The 19,348-nt window shown below is 43.1% G+C and overlaps 1 protein-coding gene across 1 annotated transcript; it reads left to right on the top strand.

The window, feature by feature from the left end:
• Positions 1-2,120: 2,120 nt before the first annotated feature.
• On the top strand, positions 2,121-18,594 carry LOC109484743. Its single transcript, XM_019788106.1, has 6 exons — positions 2,121-2,451; positions 12,277-12,438; positions 15,792-15,892; positions 16,353-16,480; positions 16,968-17,095; positions 17,544-18,594. Exons 2-6 carry the CDS (start codon positions 12,307-12,309, stop codon positions 18,069-18,071), a joined length of 1,017 nt encoding a protein of 338 aa, XP_019643665.1. The 5' UTR covers positions 2,121-2,451; positions 12,277-12,306; the 3' UTR covers positions 18,072-18,594.
• The last annotated feature ends 754 nt before the right edge of the window (positions 18,595-19,348 follow it).

Raw genomic sequence — 19,348 nt, 5'->3', positions numbered from 1 at the left:
GAATTTACCAAATTAACGAATAAGTCCATTTCGTCCCTGGGAAACACTGTCTGTGGCACTGTTCTGTCAATAAAGTAAGGTATGCTGGCTGCAGAGAGCGAAATCTACAAGCAGATGTTGGGAGACAAACTTTGTTTAGTGTTTCAGTTTTTGTTTCAAACGGTCTTCCTGATATAAAAAAAAGACAACCTTCTAAAATGGGATGCTAGCAAAACTCTGTCTAATATTGACATTTCCGTACTTGAAGCGTTGAAATAGCCCCAAAAACAAGCTACGTGAGGAATCCCTTTATCTTTTGGTACCACCAATAGATAGCCTGCGAGTAGGACATGTTTTCCGTCATGCAGCCACATCAAATTTTTGCCCCGGAGATTCAGTATGCTATGGGATAGGGTTGATTCAACTTACCACGTTTAAACAATGCCAAGAAAATTGACTTATATAATATCCCGTTTTACTGTCCTAAAATCACTTGGTGCTGTAAACAATTATCTGAACAGTCCGTTTGAACACATGCCCTCTCCATAGTACCTTACTGGAAAGTATACGGCCGTGCCTAGGCATGCTTATGCCTATGAAACATGACACAGTGCAGTGAAATATGGCGAAGTCGCACGTCCATGGGGCGGTCGCCTGGAGGGATTCAGCTTATTTATAGAACTTAACATAGAAGCTTTATTGACACAACAAAAACGTACAACGGCTTTCGTAAGGTCAACTACAAACATACACACACACACATACATACCAGTGACACTATATCTTTATGTCAGGGTAGAGACTGATTAGCCTCCATAGCATGCCAAAAACTGGGGGTTTGGGGGTCTTCAGGGTCTTTGGGAGCTTTTATGTGCTATTTTCTGATTGCATATAGACAACATAGTCGGCCTGGTTGAATTACCCCCGTTTTATCAGAAAACAGCCGAAGACCACCAAACCCCCAGTTCTATAAGCCTGCTACGGAGGCTAGACTCTGATCTGGTAGAATCGGCAATTTTCTCTATGTAGCTTTTAAGTTTGTTGTTAACTTCAGTTCTTTTTGTTGTGTTTTAATCTCTCTAATACTAGTAATTACTTCTCCTTGTCTCTCTTTCATCTTAACTTCAGTTTTTCATCTGTTTTGCCTTCTTTCGCTCCCTCATTCCTCCTTTAATAATATGCACACGTGCAATGGACCGCCTTTTTTCGTTTCCGGTTATGTGACCCATATAGCTAATATGTTATTCTGACTACCTAACACAATTGTACAACACTAGCTAATGTACCAAACGCGCGTACAACAATATGCTGCACCCTTGTTGGTCGCTTACCGGGCGTAAAAAACCTTTCCAACTGTCAACGAGAGAGAAAGGACCGTGTTTTGAATGGGCGCCACCTCTCGAAGAGAGCGCAGAGTGAAAGAAAAGTACACATATTATCCTGAAACCCTGTACCGTAACATGTTCCACTTGCTTGACAGTGAACTGTTGGCCTGTAAATCGTGCATAGATGCGTGACCGCGTCTCCGCCGCAAAGAAAATATCGCCGTCTTTTTACTGTAATTAACGACTCTGTTACGTCGGAAAACACTTTTTTATTGACTGAACCTAATTGCTGCCTGCCTGTAGTTGTATTTTTCGAGCGCTAGGAGGCGCGCGCCAAGTTGTGACACCTGTCACAACGTTAACCATATAGGAAAACAACCAAAAACAAACGGCTACGTGAACTTTGTTTCCCCATTTTTAAGAACACAGGCGAAGTTACATTCGGATTTTTGTTGTTGTTGTTGTATGATTTTTTGGAGGCTATGGCAGGCCCGAGTGTCGGCAAAGATCTACCATAACTTTTTCGCTACAACTACAAGACAACCAACGCAAGCATAACCAAGACTGTTTTAAGAATGTCCTAAACTTACTGTCGCAAACTTAGGCCTGTTGCACGAAAAAATAATGACAATTTCCTTACCTGGGCATTTCATAAACACATGATAAGTCCTTACTGTTGTGTCCATGATATGCCGTGACAATTTTATATCGTAGTGACGAGTATCATGTTGTTTACATCAGTTGGCCATGCAGGCCTGCCCACCCTTTTGATTTGGATAAGAAAAGAAGTTAATCGGTTACTATGTGTATAGCGAGCGGGCCGCACAACAACGTGCCCATTCACCGAGTACGGGCGCACCCGCTCTGGATCGGGATTAAAAAACACGGTGGCCAGATTTACCAAGAAATCACAGCAGACGTACATACAGGCTTTGTCAGTGGATATCATTGATTTTCGACGGTAAAATCTGCGGGAGTTCGGAGTTGTGGCGTCTCTATTTGCGGAGTGAGTGAATTCGAAGGGGCGAGACGGCACTCGGTACATGTGATGTAGTCTTTGCTCACTCCACAACAGAACGTACAGGGCCTAGGGTCGGCAACTAGTGTGGACTGACTGCGTTCGGTTTAAAACATCACCCTAATGCTGGTAAGCTATTCAGACTTTCTATACATGTATTTAGACGACATTCGGTCGTTGCTCATCATATATTAGCCTCCATAGCATGCCAAAAACTGGCTTTTTTTTTGGGGGGGGGGTCTTCAGGGTCTTTGGGAGCTTTTATGTGCTATATTCTGATTGCATGTAGACAGCATAGCCGGCCTGGTTGAATTACCCCCGTTTTTTAACAACTTGGCTAATCAGAAAACAGCCGAAGACCACCAAACTCCCAGTTCTATAAGCCTGCTACGGAGGCTAATCGTATAGAACTACAGTTCTAAGCAGACTACCTGTGATATGTGGAACGCTACAGTATTGGAAAACAGCTGAAAGAGAATTGTTGAATGAGAATGTGGGTGGGAACGTATTTTGTGTGAACAGAGGTCGCGCACACATGACACAGGCGATGTTTTGTCACTCGGAATTAAGTTACGGCCGTTGATGTTTCACAGACGAGGTATACGCGATGGAAATATGCCTGATTGTCTGTACTCTTTGGTCAAAACATTGCTAGGGACGTTTTTGTTAGCCTCTACCAGGCTTCGGGAGGCGGCTGGAAAGAGTAGAAATCGGCTATAAGCATGCCAAGGGAGTTTGTCCGTTGAGAGAACATTTTGTCGCACCCCTACTCTTTCCAGCCGCCTCCCCAAGCCTGGTAGAGGCTACGTTTTTGTCACTGATTGAAAAAAAAACGGAAATAAGTTAACGTCGAGATTGCATCTTCAACCACAAATTGCGTTCGTCGTAGCTTGAGAACAGCAAATAGGGGCTTTTTTAATCTTGGCAGCATCTACCAGGTTTAAAAGGCGACTGGAAAGAGTCGAAATTGGTCAAATAGACAGACAACATGCCGGGGGAGTTGGTCCGCTGGAGGTATATAGTTTGCCGTTCTGAAACTGGCATGTTATCTCTCTATTTCGGCCAATTTATTCTCTTTCCAGCCGCCTCTGAAGCCTGATAGAGGCTACATTTTTGGGACAGTCTTGGGTGGTTTTCAGCTGTGACGGAAAAGGTTTGAGTAAATTCTTGTCGATGGTCAATTCTGTAAAAGCCATGGCTGAAACTTTTACGATCCCAAAACCGGTCAACTGCAGTACATGTGGTCAGACATGTGTGCACCAATTACATTACCACGGTGTGTGTACAGTACTTGAGTCGCCCTGGGTAATACATTAGCCTCAATAGCATGCCAAAAACTGGGGGGTTTGGGGGGTCTTCAGGGTCTTTGGGATCTTTTATGTTCTGTTTTCCAATTACATATAGACAACTTAGCCGGTCTGGTTGAATTACCCCCGTTTTTAGAACTGGGCTAATCAGAAAACAGCCGAAGACCACCAAACCCCCAGTTCTATAATCCTGCTAGTGCTACGGAGGCTAAGGCCGTGTCTAAACGGAATCACCCAAGGCGGTTTACATGTGGTTTACCCCGAAGCCGGTTTCAAGTGGCTCCATCTGAACGCTCCGAAATCACATTGAAAGCGCCTCGATCCCAAGCCACTTCTAGAGGTGGTTTCGAATCGGTTTCCCCGCATCGCGATTTGCGTCTGAACGCAATGTGATTTCAATGTGACTTTGTCTGGTCATGGATTACGGAGTGATATTTCTTTTTTTATATGCAATACCAACTTTTACGTGGCAGCAACTTAAAGAGCAGTAATGGTAAAATAATGTGTCCGTTCTAGGGCGAGCTTCACCGCCTCTGGCGGGACCACGTCGGCATTCGGCCGAGATACGCTGGGAGGGGGGCATCAGCAAGCAGGTCGTTGACCTCTGACATTAATAACACGCCGCCTTGCGTGTTATCATCAAACAGCAATAAATGTAGCTCAAGCGCATTATGTTCGGACACGGTTTCGCAGGTGTGTGTGGCACGTGGACCAGATGTGAGGAATGTGAGTTACCCGAATCGCGGTTTGGGTGATTCCGTATAGACACAGCCTAATATATGATAATTGTTGAGAAAACAGGTGTCGCCATTTGGGACTTGGGGCGGTCTCTGGGCGATTATGGATCTACATTTGAATCCACCGCACTTATCATATCCTATTGTAATACTCCCTATAATAAAAACACGGCATTAGTCGACTACTTTTTTTAACACCTGAAAAAATGTGGTGAGACCAAAAGTCACTTTCTGTAAGCTTTCCTGGTTGAATACGAAAGTGATATAGCTTATTTCCTTTATAACATATTTGCGAAGGGTGTTGTTCCGGATAAATTTTACGGATATTACTTTTCAATGTCAAATTCTTCCAGTTCAGCCAATTTCATAATTCATACCATATAGCAAGGAGCAGGACCTAAATATTGAACCTCCTCGCATACATGTACAGCTTATTTAGCAAAACTGCGCAATTTTGGTATTTTTGAAAAAAATTTTCATTGCATTTCACAAAATGATACATAACACAAACAGAAAAAAAGGACACAATTCAAGAACTAATAAAGACATATATAAGCCACGTATTCATAATACAACAGAAAGGTGAAATATAAATCACTAGAAAACTAGAACTAGAATTCGGGTATTCGCGGAATGTTTTGGAGAGCTTCCCAGATATTGAATTAACCATGGGAAGACGCGTTCACATTTCACTACCTGTTGCAATAAGGTACATCCTGTTTTCTTAGAAAACATCGCGGTTGTTTGAGTCAATCTCTAACCATAGTAACATTACTAACAGGGATTTTCAGGTCTAGAGCCTGTGTAGCTGTCTTGTTTTCTCTTCATCTTGTCTCGTCTTGTCTTCCCACCAGAGAGAAAGGTAAGTTAGTATCTGGGAAAGGACGTGCGAAATTAGAAAAGAACGGCGTGTTTTGCCTAGCCTCTACCAGGCTTCGGGAGGCGTTAGGAAAGAGTAGAAATCGGCCAAATAGAGAGATAGCATGCCAGGGGAGTTGGTCCGGTAGTCTGGCTAGTATTTGCCTACTGTCCAAGCAGATCTTTTGGTGGCTAGGTCAAGACAGTATCAAATTGACAAGACGTTTTCAATTTGGCACCCGAATTTCGGCTGGCGAAAAAAAAGGATATCAGTACAAAAAAGGATAGTAGTCCGATAAATACGCATAAAACCCGTCCGAAAAAAGCTAAAGCCTAAATCTCTGCTTGGAGAGGAGTATTAGTTTTGTAGTCTCCACCAGACTCCTTTGCAGGCAGAATAAATAGTAGAAATCGGCCAAAAAATAATGTAGCTGGCCGGAGGAGTTGGCCGGCCAGAGAGGGCCCAGTTTGCCTGCATACAGGCCAGCTACATTGATTGTTTTAGGCGGATCTCTACTATTTATTCAGCCTGCAAAAGAGTCTGGTGGAGACTACATTTGATCTCCAAGCAGATCTCTTTCGGTGGCAAGACAGTATCCATTAGCCAGAGAAGGTCGCCGGCCACCGACGGTTGGTGGGGGTAGCGAAAAAAAACGGCCATATATAGAAAGCTAACGATAATTTCCACACAACCTCTGCTTGGAGAGTCTGGTAGAGACTACAGTATTTGCCGGGAGATTCGGTCAGCTGAGTTTGGACAAACACGGATTTAAGTTAACCCGGTCCCGGTACAGAAGACGGGACACAACTGGTAAACCGTCTCTGAGTCATGTCACGTTGCCGGGGACTCGCGGAGGAAACGACGAACAATTCACGATGTTGATCTCCAAGCAGATCCTAGGGTGGCAAAAGACAGTATCAAATTGGCCAGGCCGAGTATATATACATTGGCCAGAGAGGGTCCAATACGCCACCCAAAGGTATTGGACCTACTCTCCAAGGAGAGGGAAGATTGTTACCTTTCTGTGTATGTGTATGAGTTTGGGGTAGTGCCAAAAAAAACAGGGACATGTATAGAAAGGTAACGATCTTTCCCCATCAACCTCTGCTTGGAGAGTATATTGGACCCTCTCTGGCGAATGGATACTGCCTGGACAATTTTTACCTGTCTTTTGCCACCCTAGGATCTGCTTGGAGATTAACACGGCATGTTATGGTCCAGAAATGGTCGGAAGTTTTCAAAACAAAGAAGAGTCCACGGAAGGACATGACATGTAACGTTAACACACAAACAAACGAGCTCCGCCTCTGAAAAAGTGTCCGGACGCGAACGGGAGTTTCCCACACAGGTTACGATGTTGACTTTAACTTGTAGTTCCTCTTATAGCGACAGTTATAACGCGGAAATTCTAAGTGGAACATGCCACAAAGTCAACAGCAGTGAAACATGCTGTTGACTTTCTTATTCAGTTATTGGACTTGGAAAGGAATTTCAAAGAAAACTTTCAAAGACAGATTTTCATTTACAGCTCCTTTTATTATATTGCGACAGTAAAAACACGTAAATATAAAGTGAAACATGCCACAAAGTCAAGAACAATGAAATTTTGAAAGCTTCCTTATTGGACTTACACAATCAGAAATTTCACAGACAACTTTGAAAGGCATATTTTTATTTACAGTTCCTCTTGCTGCGACAGGTAAAACACGGAAATATAAAGCAAAACGTGCCACAAAGTCAACAACTGTTACAGTAAAAACTTTCAAGCTTCCTGTGGGACTTGAACGGGAATTTTCCATACAGCTTTACAAAGACAGTTTTTCATTTAAAGTTCCTCTTATCAACACGGAAATATAAAGGGAAACATGCCACAAAGTCAACAACAATGAGGTCTTGCAAGCTTTCTTACTGGACACGAACAGGAATTTTCCATACAGCTAGCTTACAAAGGTAGATTTTAATTTATAGTTCCTCTTACTGTGACAGCTAAAACACGGAAATATAAAAGGAAACATGCCACAAAGTCAAGAGCAGTAAAATCTTTGAAAGCTTCCTTATTGTGGGTATTGTACCACCCACGGTCGACATGTGCACGTGTGTGTGGCGTGTGTGTGTTACGCTGTGTTGGAGGCGTATCAGAGTTGAATGGCATGTGTACTCTCCAAGCAGAGGTTTGGGTTTTGGCGTGTTTAACGTGTTTTTAGGCTTTTTTATTGGGCTTTCTTTTGTGCACTGGTATCTTTTTTTACGCCAATCCAACGTAAAGGCGTACAAAAGATACCAGTGCAAATAACAAAAGAAAGCCCGATATTAAAAAAAGCCTAAAACACGCCAAAAATAGGCAACATCCAAACCTCTGTTTCGAGAGTATGGCATGTGCACTGGTCTGTCCTGTTTTTTCACTGCAACAACTTCTCTCATCTTTAAACGTCTATCTTGCATCTATTTTTCTGATAAATTTGGAGTTAATTTTTGTCATGACTTGTACGTCATCATCCATGGCTTGTTGTTTTTGACTGACGTCACACACAGACGTCACTTCCTGTTGTCCGTAAGGTCGTGACTCTATTCCGCGACCACCACCCCCCCAGCCTCTGCTTGCCTGCCGGCAGAACCTAACCTACTGCAACACGTACTGAATTGTGCATAGAACTTCGGCAGAGCGTCTCACATAAGGTCGTATTCGCGTATGTAAGGTTAACATCCCGTCTGTAGTTTCCAAATGTTATGTCGGAAAAGATATCGCCTAGAGATCTGCAACAGCCAAAATTCTGATACAACGGGGACCAAAAAAATCCAACGAAAACCGTGGAAAAAAACCAGCTAAACTTACAATGATTCGTTGGTCATAGTTACAAGCAGGAATACATGTAGGCCAAAATCAATGCGCGCGTGGACGTCATCCATAAAATTTACTTGGTGTGGCCTACGCCCAACAGACAATATTTTACGTCATTCCACACGAACCCTACACGATCCCAGCTACCACTACCGAGTGCGCCCGATATAAATTAGCTGCTCTTTTCTCTGTTAAATCTTGTATAAATACTTGCACGACATTGTACTGCCTCTATACAGAGCCCTTTAAAGGCTATTAGCCGTACAGGTAATGTTTTGTCACTCGAGACCGTCCTTTCTGTTGAACTATGTCCTTCTTTCCGTGAATAACATCATCAGGTTGGTAAGTGACTGTATAAGGAGGTTCTTTGGTTCAGTGGGTTTTCACATCCGACGTTTGGGTGTCCGCCTGTCACCTTGACTTGACCTTCTTCAGGGCAACAATGACTGGTTCTGGTTCGTATTGCAGTAAAAGTGTCTTGTCTTTTCTTTGTCAAAAATATACGTCTTGTTTGTCGTATCTTAACCACCTTTATTTATATGGGGTGGTGAGGAGTAACGATAGAGTGTTCGCCTCGGAACCAAGAGGTCCCGGGTTCGAACCCTGCCATCCTACCGATCTAGTGCCCTTGGGAAAGGCATTTTTTACGAATTTCCTCACTTTATTCAGGAGAAAATGAGTATGTCTGTTCATGCGTTTGTCTGTGTTGGTAGCGGCATGAAAATAAGTTGAAAAAACTTGAGTGTGCCGTCGCCATGTCTTGTAAAAAAAGATGTTGGAATAAAAAAGAAACGTAACACCTTTATTTGCCTTGTAGTCCACTATCAGATAATCTCTTTATCCTGTTTTGCCACCGCCCCTAGCCTCTACCAGGCTTCGGAAGGCAGCTGGAAAGAGTAGAAATTTGCCAAATAGAGAGATAACATTCCGGGGGAGTTGATCCGCTAGAGAGTACAATTTGCCAGACCAACTCCCATGGAATGTTGTCTCTCTATATTTCTACTCTTTCCAATCTCCTCCCGACGCCTGGTAGAGGCTACGCTACTAGATAATCTCTTTATCCTGTTTTGCCCCCGCCCAACCATACTACTGATTAGAACGTCGAGTCCGGAACGCTTTTCATTTATCACGCGCGAACTCACCTTTCCTCACCTGCACCTGTGCGTCAGGTACACCTGTACAGGTGATCAATCAGTACAGGTAACAAAGCGGCGCCGCTGATTTTTGGTTAATGTTTGAAGAAAGGTAAACTAGAACGTGACGAAACCCAGAGCGTCCTGGGCGCTAATGGCGACCGAGTGACCTCCGAGCTTGTACCAAAGGTCCATTATTTCTACATTACACGATTGGGTTATCTCCAAGGAGATTCCTCGGTGGCCAAAAGACAGTATCAAATTGGCCAGGCAGTATCCATTTGCCTAATCTCCAAGCAGATCCCTTTCGGTGGCAAGATAGTATCCATTGGCCAGAGAAGGTCGCCGGTGGGGTAGCGATTAAAAAAAAAAAGATCATTCCCCCATGCACAACCTCTGCTTGGAGAGTACTCTAGGACACTGTGTGTCGGTACTAGCCTCCATAGCATGCCAAAAACTGGGGGTTTTGGGGTCTTCGGGGTCTTTGGGAACTTTTATGTGCTATTTCCTGAATGCATATAGACAACATAGCCGGCCTGGTTGAGTTACCCCCGTTTTTTTAGAACTGGATTAATCAGAAAACAGCTGAAGACTACCAAACCCCCAGTTCTATAAGCCTGCTACGGAGGATAAGTGTCCAGGGCGCTAATGGCGACCGAGTGACCTTCGAGCTTGTAGCTAAGGTCCATTATTTTTACATTACACGATTGGGCACTCTGTGTGTGTACGTGTGGATTTGCACACGCGCAAGATATCAAACGTATCAAATAATAAGTGCTTCATAGCAGTAAATGGCAAACGTGAAAGCTTCAAGTTGTTTCACTGATTGATTTATCCATAGTGAGTTTAGTACATCATAAAGTTCGCAATGCTAAGTACATGTACCAAGAACGTGCAGGCAAACACTCGTTGAAAGAAGCCAACAAAAATTCTGCCATGCAATACGTTTTTTCCAATGAATATAGTCTAGTAGTACATTATCGTACCGCATGTATGCCTTTTGATGCTTGATACATTTTCCGTCGTTGTACATTTTGCTAACATCAGCTCTTCTTTTTGAAAGCCTTTAGACGTGTAGTCTCCACCAGACTCCTTTGCAGGCTGAATAAATAGTAGAAATCGGCCTAAAAAAAGAATGTAACTCGCAGGGGAGTTGACCGGCCATAGAGGGTCCAATCTGCAACTACCGCATTTGTACAAAAATCCGTGTACAAAACGGTGGCAAATGTCATGCAAAATGTTATTTATGTCACCTCGTCAGTCCTAAACGATTGATTGATTATAATTAGTCATCAGCCCCTCCCATTTGGGCGTGGGGGCGCCATGATACTCCTGTATAATTGGTTACCTGTTAAGTGGTCGCCAATCATAATGGGCGCCGTTCAACTGCATAATTATAGGGGTCATCACAAGGGTATATTAGTGATTTCTTAGATAGCCACAGCGGCTGTTGTAGTAGTTTCCGTCTTGTACATGAGAACAGGCCAGCTCTCTGTCGATCGACATGTTTCAGCTCTGACTGTGGCAAGGTAATCTTACAAATGTTACATCTCTGATAGTTGCAAGATAATCTTAGAAAATGCTACAACTCTTTTTGTTGCAAGGTAATGTTACAAATGTTGTTCTTGAGTCTTTTTGGTAGGTTAAGTCCCGGTCATGTACGATATGCACCTACTGTTATGTTTTGGGTGGCGTTTGTGTGTTTGCATGTGGTTTAGCACGATAACTTAAGAGGCTTTGAATGAATTGTCATGAAACTTGGTATGTGCTTAGGTCTTCACTTATCAAAGAAACAAGTAGATTTTTGACTCCCTGGCGGCTTTCCTTGGTACTGCAGTAGAACTTGTGGTTTATATATCTCGTATTCTATGCCATGATTTTTGGGTGGCAGATAGCTTTTGGTAACTTAAAGAAGCGGTAGGTTTTGGGTCCTCCGTTTTTTTCTACGACCACATCGCCGTCTACCTTCACCTTAATCGAAGTGTACCTTTTCCCAATAAGTTTGATGACCTGTGTTTGTCATCCAATTATTGTATTGTTGGTCTCCACCAGACGTCTTTTGCAGGCTGAATAAATCGTGGAAATCGAGAGAAGGTAGCCGGCCATCGACGATCAAAACAGGCCAATTTGATCGTCGATGGCCGGCTACCTTCTCTCGCCAATTAAAACCCATTTTAGGCCGATTTCTACGATTTATTCAGCCTGCAAAAGAAGTCTGGTGGAGACTATTATATTGTGCTGTCTAGACTTTGAGACGGAAGCTGGCGAAAACAATGGTTCGCCTGTCATGTGATTTTGATAGATCAATTTATTGGTCTGTCGGTGTGCAGTTATTCCTAGTAAAACTGACTTTAATCTCACGGTCATGATTACTGTGAAAGTTCAAGTGGTACTATAACTAGCAGTGTTAAATTAAGTTAAGTTAAATAGATGATGTCATACATTTTGGTCATTCAGTGACAGGGAGAATGTATAAGTGTCGGTGTGCAGTTATTCCCAGTAAAACCTACTTTGTTCTCACGGTCATGGTTATGTGCCAGTTCAAGTGGTACGAGCGCTGTTACAAGATAAACAGACGATGTCATACATTTTGGTCATTCAGTGACGGGAAGAATGTATAGGTGTACGTAATTTCTCCAATTTAGCCAAGCATACCGGGCGACCCCTACCTTTATTGAGAAGTGTTTGGTTTTTTTTTTTTTTTTGCGTACAGAGATTTGTGGCCTGTAGCTCCCTCAAGCATATGAGGCTGGCTCAATCACTTTGTTCAAATCATGAACCTTGATTTTGAGAAGTTGAATTCATTGCTCTATCTAGTTAATCGCAAAGGAGTAAAGAATGATGTTTTGTCTTGTGTGCTTCTACGATCCTCAATATTATGAGAACATACTATATTAGGTACATATTGTCATAACCAACCAAAAACTGAACCGTATAACTAAAATACAATGTAGGTGTAGAGAGTGAACAACTCCTGAACTGAGATGTCAGATCATGGATGCAAATAAACAGGTCGATCCTGTCGATAATAGCATAGATTTCAGAAAATCAACACACTCCTTGTTCTGTACCCGTCCAGCTGACCTGAGTGTGCGGTGACGTAGGCAGGATGAGTTCGAACGGTGTGACGTACCAGTCCCGGCGCCGAGCGGTGCCGACTGTTGCCGACATCGTCCGAAGGAGCGAGGAGAACAGGAGGTACAACAAGCGCTCACAGGCGAGACTCAACCACAAACTGGAGGTACGGGTTCATTCGTTCGTTCATTCGTTCGTTCAATCAATCAATCATTCATTCGTTTGTTCATTCATTCGTTCGTTCATTCATTCGTTCGTTCATTCGCCCATTTATTCGTTCATTCATTCATTCAGTCATTCCGTCATTCATTCGTTTGTTTATTCATTCCTTCAAACATTTACTCCTTTATTAATCCATGCAACCACTCATTCACTCATTCAAACCTTTCTTCATCCATCCATTCATCCATCCATCTATTCATCAATCAATCAATCATTCAATCGATCAATCAATCCCCCGCTCTTTCATTAAATCACAAAGGGATGATGAAGAGTTGCATAATGTTCTTCTAGAAAAAAGGCTATAAAGGCTAATAACACTGACATGGGTATGACAATGTCCTCTGGATCGGTGTTAGCCATGGTCTGAATGTTTTCAACGGCACTGTCACAGACAGGTACCCATCAACAGCTATGGATACAGGAACACTTTATCTCTGGGATCAGGTGGTGTGAACGCCCTTGCGTGCGTACTGCTGTGCCTCCTAAGCCCACAATTACCGGACTCTGCCGCGATTATGGGGTTTGACCTCTCTGTTCAACAGGTGGAAACGCACGCAATGGAAGTTTTATGTGTGTGTATATGTACACACTGAAACAGAGGTAATTTGCTTTACCAATTCTATTCAAAGGATGTACTAGAGACAAATAGCAAAGCCTGCTTAAGTCGAGCCACTAAAAAACGGCAAGAGACAAAGGTTGCCGTATACATGCAATGAAGGTTTATGTTTGTGTATACGTGCACGCTGAAGCATAGATAATGACTTAAGGTGGAAGTACACGCAATGGAGTTGTCTTTATGCTTGTGTTTGTGTATGTGTGCACACTGAAGAAGAAGTTATGCGGTGTATGAAATCTATTCAAAGCTAAGGGTGCACTACCAACAACTATCAAATTTAAAGCCTTGATCCACCAACAATGAAGGGGAAAAGACGACAACAAGCAGCAAAAGTTGCGTAAGCCTATCGGCTTGTACTGGAGACCCCACATAGTTGTCTAAATCTGTCCAAATATCTGCAGGAATTTTAAACATTGACATTGGAGGTTACCGAATTAAGCGCGCCTTTGAACAGTCTGGTCCCTTAATCGACCAGGACTTCCCCTGTCTGGAGACAAAAGGTGCTTCCAGGTTCTCTTAGTTCTGCAGAAATTTCGCGGATTAAACTTTATTTGCCGGCTCAAACGTATTTCCACAGCTGGTCACATATACGCGTGTATGTACGGAGTAAATAGAGGTTATCAAACGTACGTGGTATTTACACAACATTAGATTAGGCAAGCTTAAGCAGAATTATCTTGTCCATCAATAAAGTGAGATAAATTAATAGTTTTCCTCAGGACATAATACAATGTCCTTGGTTTTCCAAAAACTGATATACTTTTGTTACAACGCTACTAGTAAAAGTGTGAGGTTTTCCAATCTATTATTTTTTCGGTACCAGATCACAAAGTAACCAGTAGTGAAATTACAGTAATTTAGGCAGGTGCCCCACCCCTTCTATTCAGACAGTAATGCTTTTATATTTAGACTCAGTAACTCGCTGCCCGAGGGCAACAGGCTTAGAAACGTGCTTATTTCTTAAGGAATAAAACGACTAAGACCAACCCCAGGCCAAGACATTAGGACCTGAGACGTCTTTGTCTCCCATCTAAGCTTCTGACGTCTGGAGGCACGTGTTGGGCTATGTTGGCTTGGTAGCTAAGACAAGCAGTTCTAATCTTAACACTTTCTTTTCTTCAGGAAACATTTGAGCTAATCTTCGAATTCAAAAGCTGGAAGATTGAAGATGAGTGCAATTAAAGCATTACGGAAATCGGGAATTATAGAAAAGCCACTTGGAGAGATTTGTGTTTATAATGTGTGGCAGCATTACCTTAGCTATCGCTGTATCGGGGATAAGTTAGCCTACATGGCCCTACATGACAAGTTACTAACTAAACTCTGTTTAAGGCATCCAATACAATTTCAGGGTGGCAAAATCGGATTTTGATTTTCAAAGTCGATTTTCTGGTCATTCTTTCGATGTAGTAAGTTGATTCAACCCTAACGTATGGCATACTGATATTTGTAAGGCAAAAATGCGATGTCACCGACGGAAAACGGTTGCTTGTTTTGTATATATCGTAGTCGGTAGCTGTTCATGAGGATGACAAAAAATGGCAGTATCAGACAATATCAGACAAATTTCTAGCCTCCATAGCATGCCAAACACTAGGGAGGGGGATCTTCAGGGTCTTTGGGAGCTTTTTGTGCCATTTTCTGATTGCATATAGACAACATAGCCGGCCTGGTTGAATTACCCCCGTTTTGAACTGGGCTAATCAGAAAACAGCCGAAGACCACCAAACCCCGAGTTCTATAAGCCTGCTACGGAGGCTGACAAATTTCCTTGTTTTTCCACCCTGAAACTGTATTGCATGAATTTCAGCTACTACTCTGAAGTCCCTTTAAAAGGGCCATCCTCCGTTCGGTCGTGTGTTCTTAAATCCTAGCCTGTGGCTGGCTTAGACACAGCAGAAGCAACATTTGTACTCAGGCTTAGTGGGGGAAAACCTTTACTTAAATTGAGCGGAATGTACCCTTTAGTTCAGCTGAGCGGGATAAACATAAAACACGCAAGGACAACCAACAAAGTCGAAAAGTACGCAAAGAAAAACCTTTTCATCCACATAGGATATCTTAGTGAATTGTGAATTAGAAGCAGAAATGTCTTCTTTTGTCGGCTGAGATTTTCTACGGACACCTGTCTTCTGTAAACCGCCTTATCACAAAGCAAAGAATGCCTTCTCATCATTTTTTGACCCTGTGTACAATTTCTTAAGTCGTCTAATTCGACCATACACGATGTAACCGTCACTTTAACGTTAATTCTTCAGGGTTTTCACGGGTTGGAGGTGAATTAGAAGCAGAAATGTCTTCTTTTGTCGGATGAAATTTTCTATGGGCACCTGTCGTCTAGTAAACCTCCTTATGAGCCTTATGACAAAGGAAAGAATGCCTTCTCATCATTTCTGGACCCTACAAACAACCCCTTTAGACGTTTGATTTAAACCTCCTCGTTACAAACTAAAGACTAAGCTTTAACTTCCAACACTAACTTCAACAATGAATTGGGACTTACCCCAAATTGGCGGTTGACTCCATCAACCTTGTTCACGGAATGGACCCGTCTACTCTTGGAACGTGACGTCAGAGACACGTGACCGCAATAGCGGGTCATACGTGCGAGATAACCTGTGTAGCCCCCCGTCTCTGTTCACCTCCTCGATCTAACCGTCACTTAACCGTTAATTCTCCAGGGTTCCCACGGGCTGGAGGCCGTGAAGACCTACCAGCTGTCCACTATGACAAAGGAGAAGAAGAGAATCGAGCGGGAATTGGAGAAGATACGAGAGGGAAAGTGAGTAAACATGTAGCGTCGGCAGATTGGAGGCTCTTAGTACACAATATAGTTCTTCAATATAGTTACAATTTCTGTACATTTCTGTTACAACAAGCTAAAAGTCATAAAGATTATAGCTTTACACATGGATCGTATAGAAAAAAGTATAGTCATTACTCTCCAAGTATGCAGATCTTTCGGTGGCTGCAAAGACAGTATCAAATTGGGCAGTATCCATTTGCCACCCGACGTTTGGCTGGTTTCAAAATATACACCAGTACAAGAAAGCCCGATAAAAGAGTCTAAAACACGTCAAAAACAAGGCTAAGCCCAGGCATCTGCTTGGAGAGTAACCAGTGCTATCAAACTACCAATTCGATTTAACTAACAGAGGTTACAAGATAGAACGGGACTAAAGAAAGGAAAAGAAAGGAGGGAAATAAGGAAGAGTTGTATTAATCCATGTCTCCCCTGCCAGATACAGCCAGCGCGGGCGCGGGTTCGGTACGCAGATCTCCCTGCGCCAGTCCTCCGGGCAGGAGGCGGAGAACGAGCGGGACGTCCGGAGGTCGGGTCTGCCCGCCATCAGCCCCAGGCGAGGGACCGGTGAGGATCTTCACTTCAGTCTCGTACTCAGATAACAGACTTCATCCCTTACCCATATTGCTTTCCAACCGTTCCAGCTTCACAGACAAAATTTCAAAAATGATGTATGGTAACGCTGTATTGTGGATCATTGTATCAAAAGAGAGGGGGGACAGAAAATATAAGCAACAAATGACGTCGACACGTAGATTTGAATTTACAGGAACAGACCCGAAATATACTGAATTTAATACTAAATTTGTAACACTATATTTTAGTCTTGTTAGCCCGTATTGTTTTAATGATTAGGGTGTTTTAACACCCTTTACTGAACTTAAAAAGTTCTATACCTCCTTTTGTACTATGCCAATATAGCTAATACAACTGTAGTTGTTGTTTAACATTGTACCATGTACAATTGTCGTACAATAAAGTTCTTCAAATTCCAGGTAACATATGGCAACAGCTTATGATTCTGACTTAAGTTTACATCTTTCTTCTCACACAGCCGCTGCCAGTAAGACGGTGGAACTGTCCTCCTCCCCAACAGACATAGAAGAAGAGCTGGAGCTGTCCAGGAAGTCCCGAGAACTGAAGGCGATCCTGGAGGCTCAGAACAAGAGCCTGCAGGAGAAGGTATGTCCCTTAGATGTGCTGCGCCAGTTTTAACCATTGTAAGTTATTAAAAAACTATTCTTCTTTTAACTTCTAACTTTTAGAAAGGTGGGACATTACGTCTTCCATAGTTTACAAAAGAGACGTCAAACCCTTCAGACATAGTTTTAGACATAGCAATAGTTTTAGACAATTAGATTTCATTATGTACATTTTGAAGTTATTTTATACTCTGTTTCAGAGTTCTTTTATTTTTGTAACTTTAAACATACTTCGGACATGGATTTGCAATAAACTTGTCATTATTGCTCTAGATTGCAATATTTGTGAATTGTTGATACATTTTATTATGTAAAATGCCGTTTGTTTGTAGTGAGTTGTTTTTAAACTTTGTAAATTGGACGTAACTCAGTGTTCCCACTCCAATGTTCAATAAAGTGATCTTGAATCTTGAATTGAATCTTCAAAGGTCAACCAGTTCATCGGCGTAGACCACGAGAGGGCCAAGAGGAAATCCTCGCGAGATTCCCCGAGACTTCCGCGTGGAGAGAACGGGATGGAACTCAACATGGACGAGGTTAAAGAGTCGATCGCGAAGAGACTGGCTTCAAAGAGCAGCATCGAAAGTACGGATCGCGGCGGAGAAGAGCCACGGATGGACTCCGTAGTCCCCGTGCTACCGGACATTAACCAAGACTCGCCTGGACGGGTGAACAGTCTTGTAGCACAGTCATCACCGGGGTCGCAGAACAAGAAGAGCGATCTACAGAGCGTCGAAGACTTTCTAGCGAACCCGGTGTTTAACCCCGAGCTGTACGCACCTGACGGGCATGTAAGGACTTTACACACCTTGCCCAACTTTAAGGACTCCTTCGACGAAGCTAAGAAGGCTCGGTACCTCAGGCTTGGGAAGGGAGAACTGCTGCCCAGCGAAATTCCGCTGTCGGTGAACGAGATATTTGCTAAACATGAAGAGATGGAGGACGCCCAGGAATAAGCACGGAGGTCCTAGAGCTAATTATGAATACCTAGTGAGACAATAAAATGACTCCCAACTGAACCAATTTAAGCGCAAACCAGCACCAAGAGACCACGTCTAGTGAGATATTAGACGTAAAACAAGGACAAAAAATGTTAACTAACTCATAGAGATCCCAGCCCATTTCATGTTCTTCGTTGGCCAATATTCTTTCTATCCTCTTAAGAATGGTTATGCTTATGATCATCATATAGATTAGAGCGAACTGTGGCATATGACAGAACAGTGGAAGTCAGAAGTCGTTTATTTGTACTTTGTTCAGTGCTTACGGAAGGGTTCAAATCGGCGCACGTGTACTTTGAAAAGTTGACGGACAGCCCAGAGCTAGAAATACGTCAGTCGCCCACCACAAAGCCACGGTCATTGATTAGAAAGCGGACATTCCAGACAGACGCTGCCGGCCGCCTAACAACGTTTACCGTCGGTCTATCTGGACATGCCGACACGCACGGCAAAAAAAAGCACGCCAGGCGTTTCTTAGTACTCGTGTCACTGTCTCCTGCAAGTCTCTAGTGTCACTGATAAAAGGTAGTGGATGCCACCTGAAACGTCTGACCGTTTCCAAAACAAATTTCCAGTTGCTTGAGTAACTGTTTGTTGGCGTAATTCTTATTACATGGATGTCTAACCTTCACCGGCGTGCCACACTTGGTTTTGGTAGCCACTGGTTAGACTGACAACGTTTACCGCCCGGTCTGGACATGCCGACACGCACGGCAAAACTGCGCCATCCGGTTCTTGGTACTCGTGTCACAGTAGGTTTGGGTTAGTCAGCGGTTAGATTGACAACTTTTACCGCCGGTCTTTCTGGACATGCCGACGCGCAAAAAAAGCCGTGTCACAGTTCGTTTGGGTAGTCAGCGGTTAGATTGACACTTTCTCGATAGTCGTGCAGGAGTTGGTGTGCGCAGACCGACGGGCACACTGACCCCAGACCACAGCGGCTTTCTACAGCAAGCTGACTACAATACAGTAGTGTCATAAGATGGACAGATGTGATTAGATTGAGACGTGGCTCACAAGGGTGAAAAGTTCACGCAATCAAAGGCTGCCATTTTGGTTCCCTGTGAGCCCTTTCTTCTAAAAAAGACAACATCAGCTAATAAATGGCAAATATTGAATACCGGGCTTCTACTTTTTGGGTCACCAAAAGTATAATTATAACCTTTGGACTCCAAGCTATCGCCTGAATTTGAACAAATCATTTTTTATTGAGGAAACACTGAGAAAAAATG

This window comes from Branchiostoma belcheri, unplaced genomic scaffold, assembly GCF_001625305.1.
Source record: "Branchiostoma belcheri isolate BF01 breed outbred unplaced genomic scaffold, Haploidv18h27 scaffold7, whole genome shotgun sequence".
NCBI lineage: Eukaryota > Metazoa > Chordata > Leptocardii > Amphioxiformes > Branchiostomatidae > Branchiostoma > Branchiostoma belcheri.
This window is presented reverse-complemented; position numbering and strand designations above follow the sequence as displayed.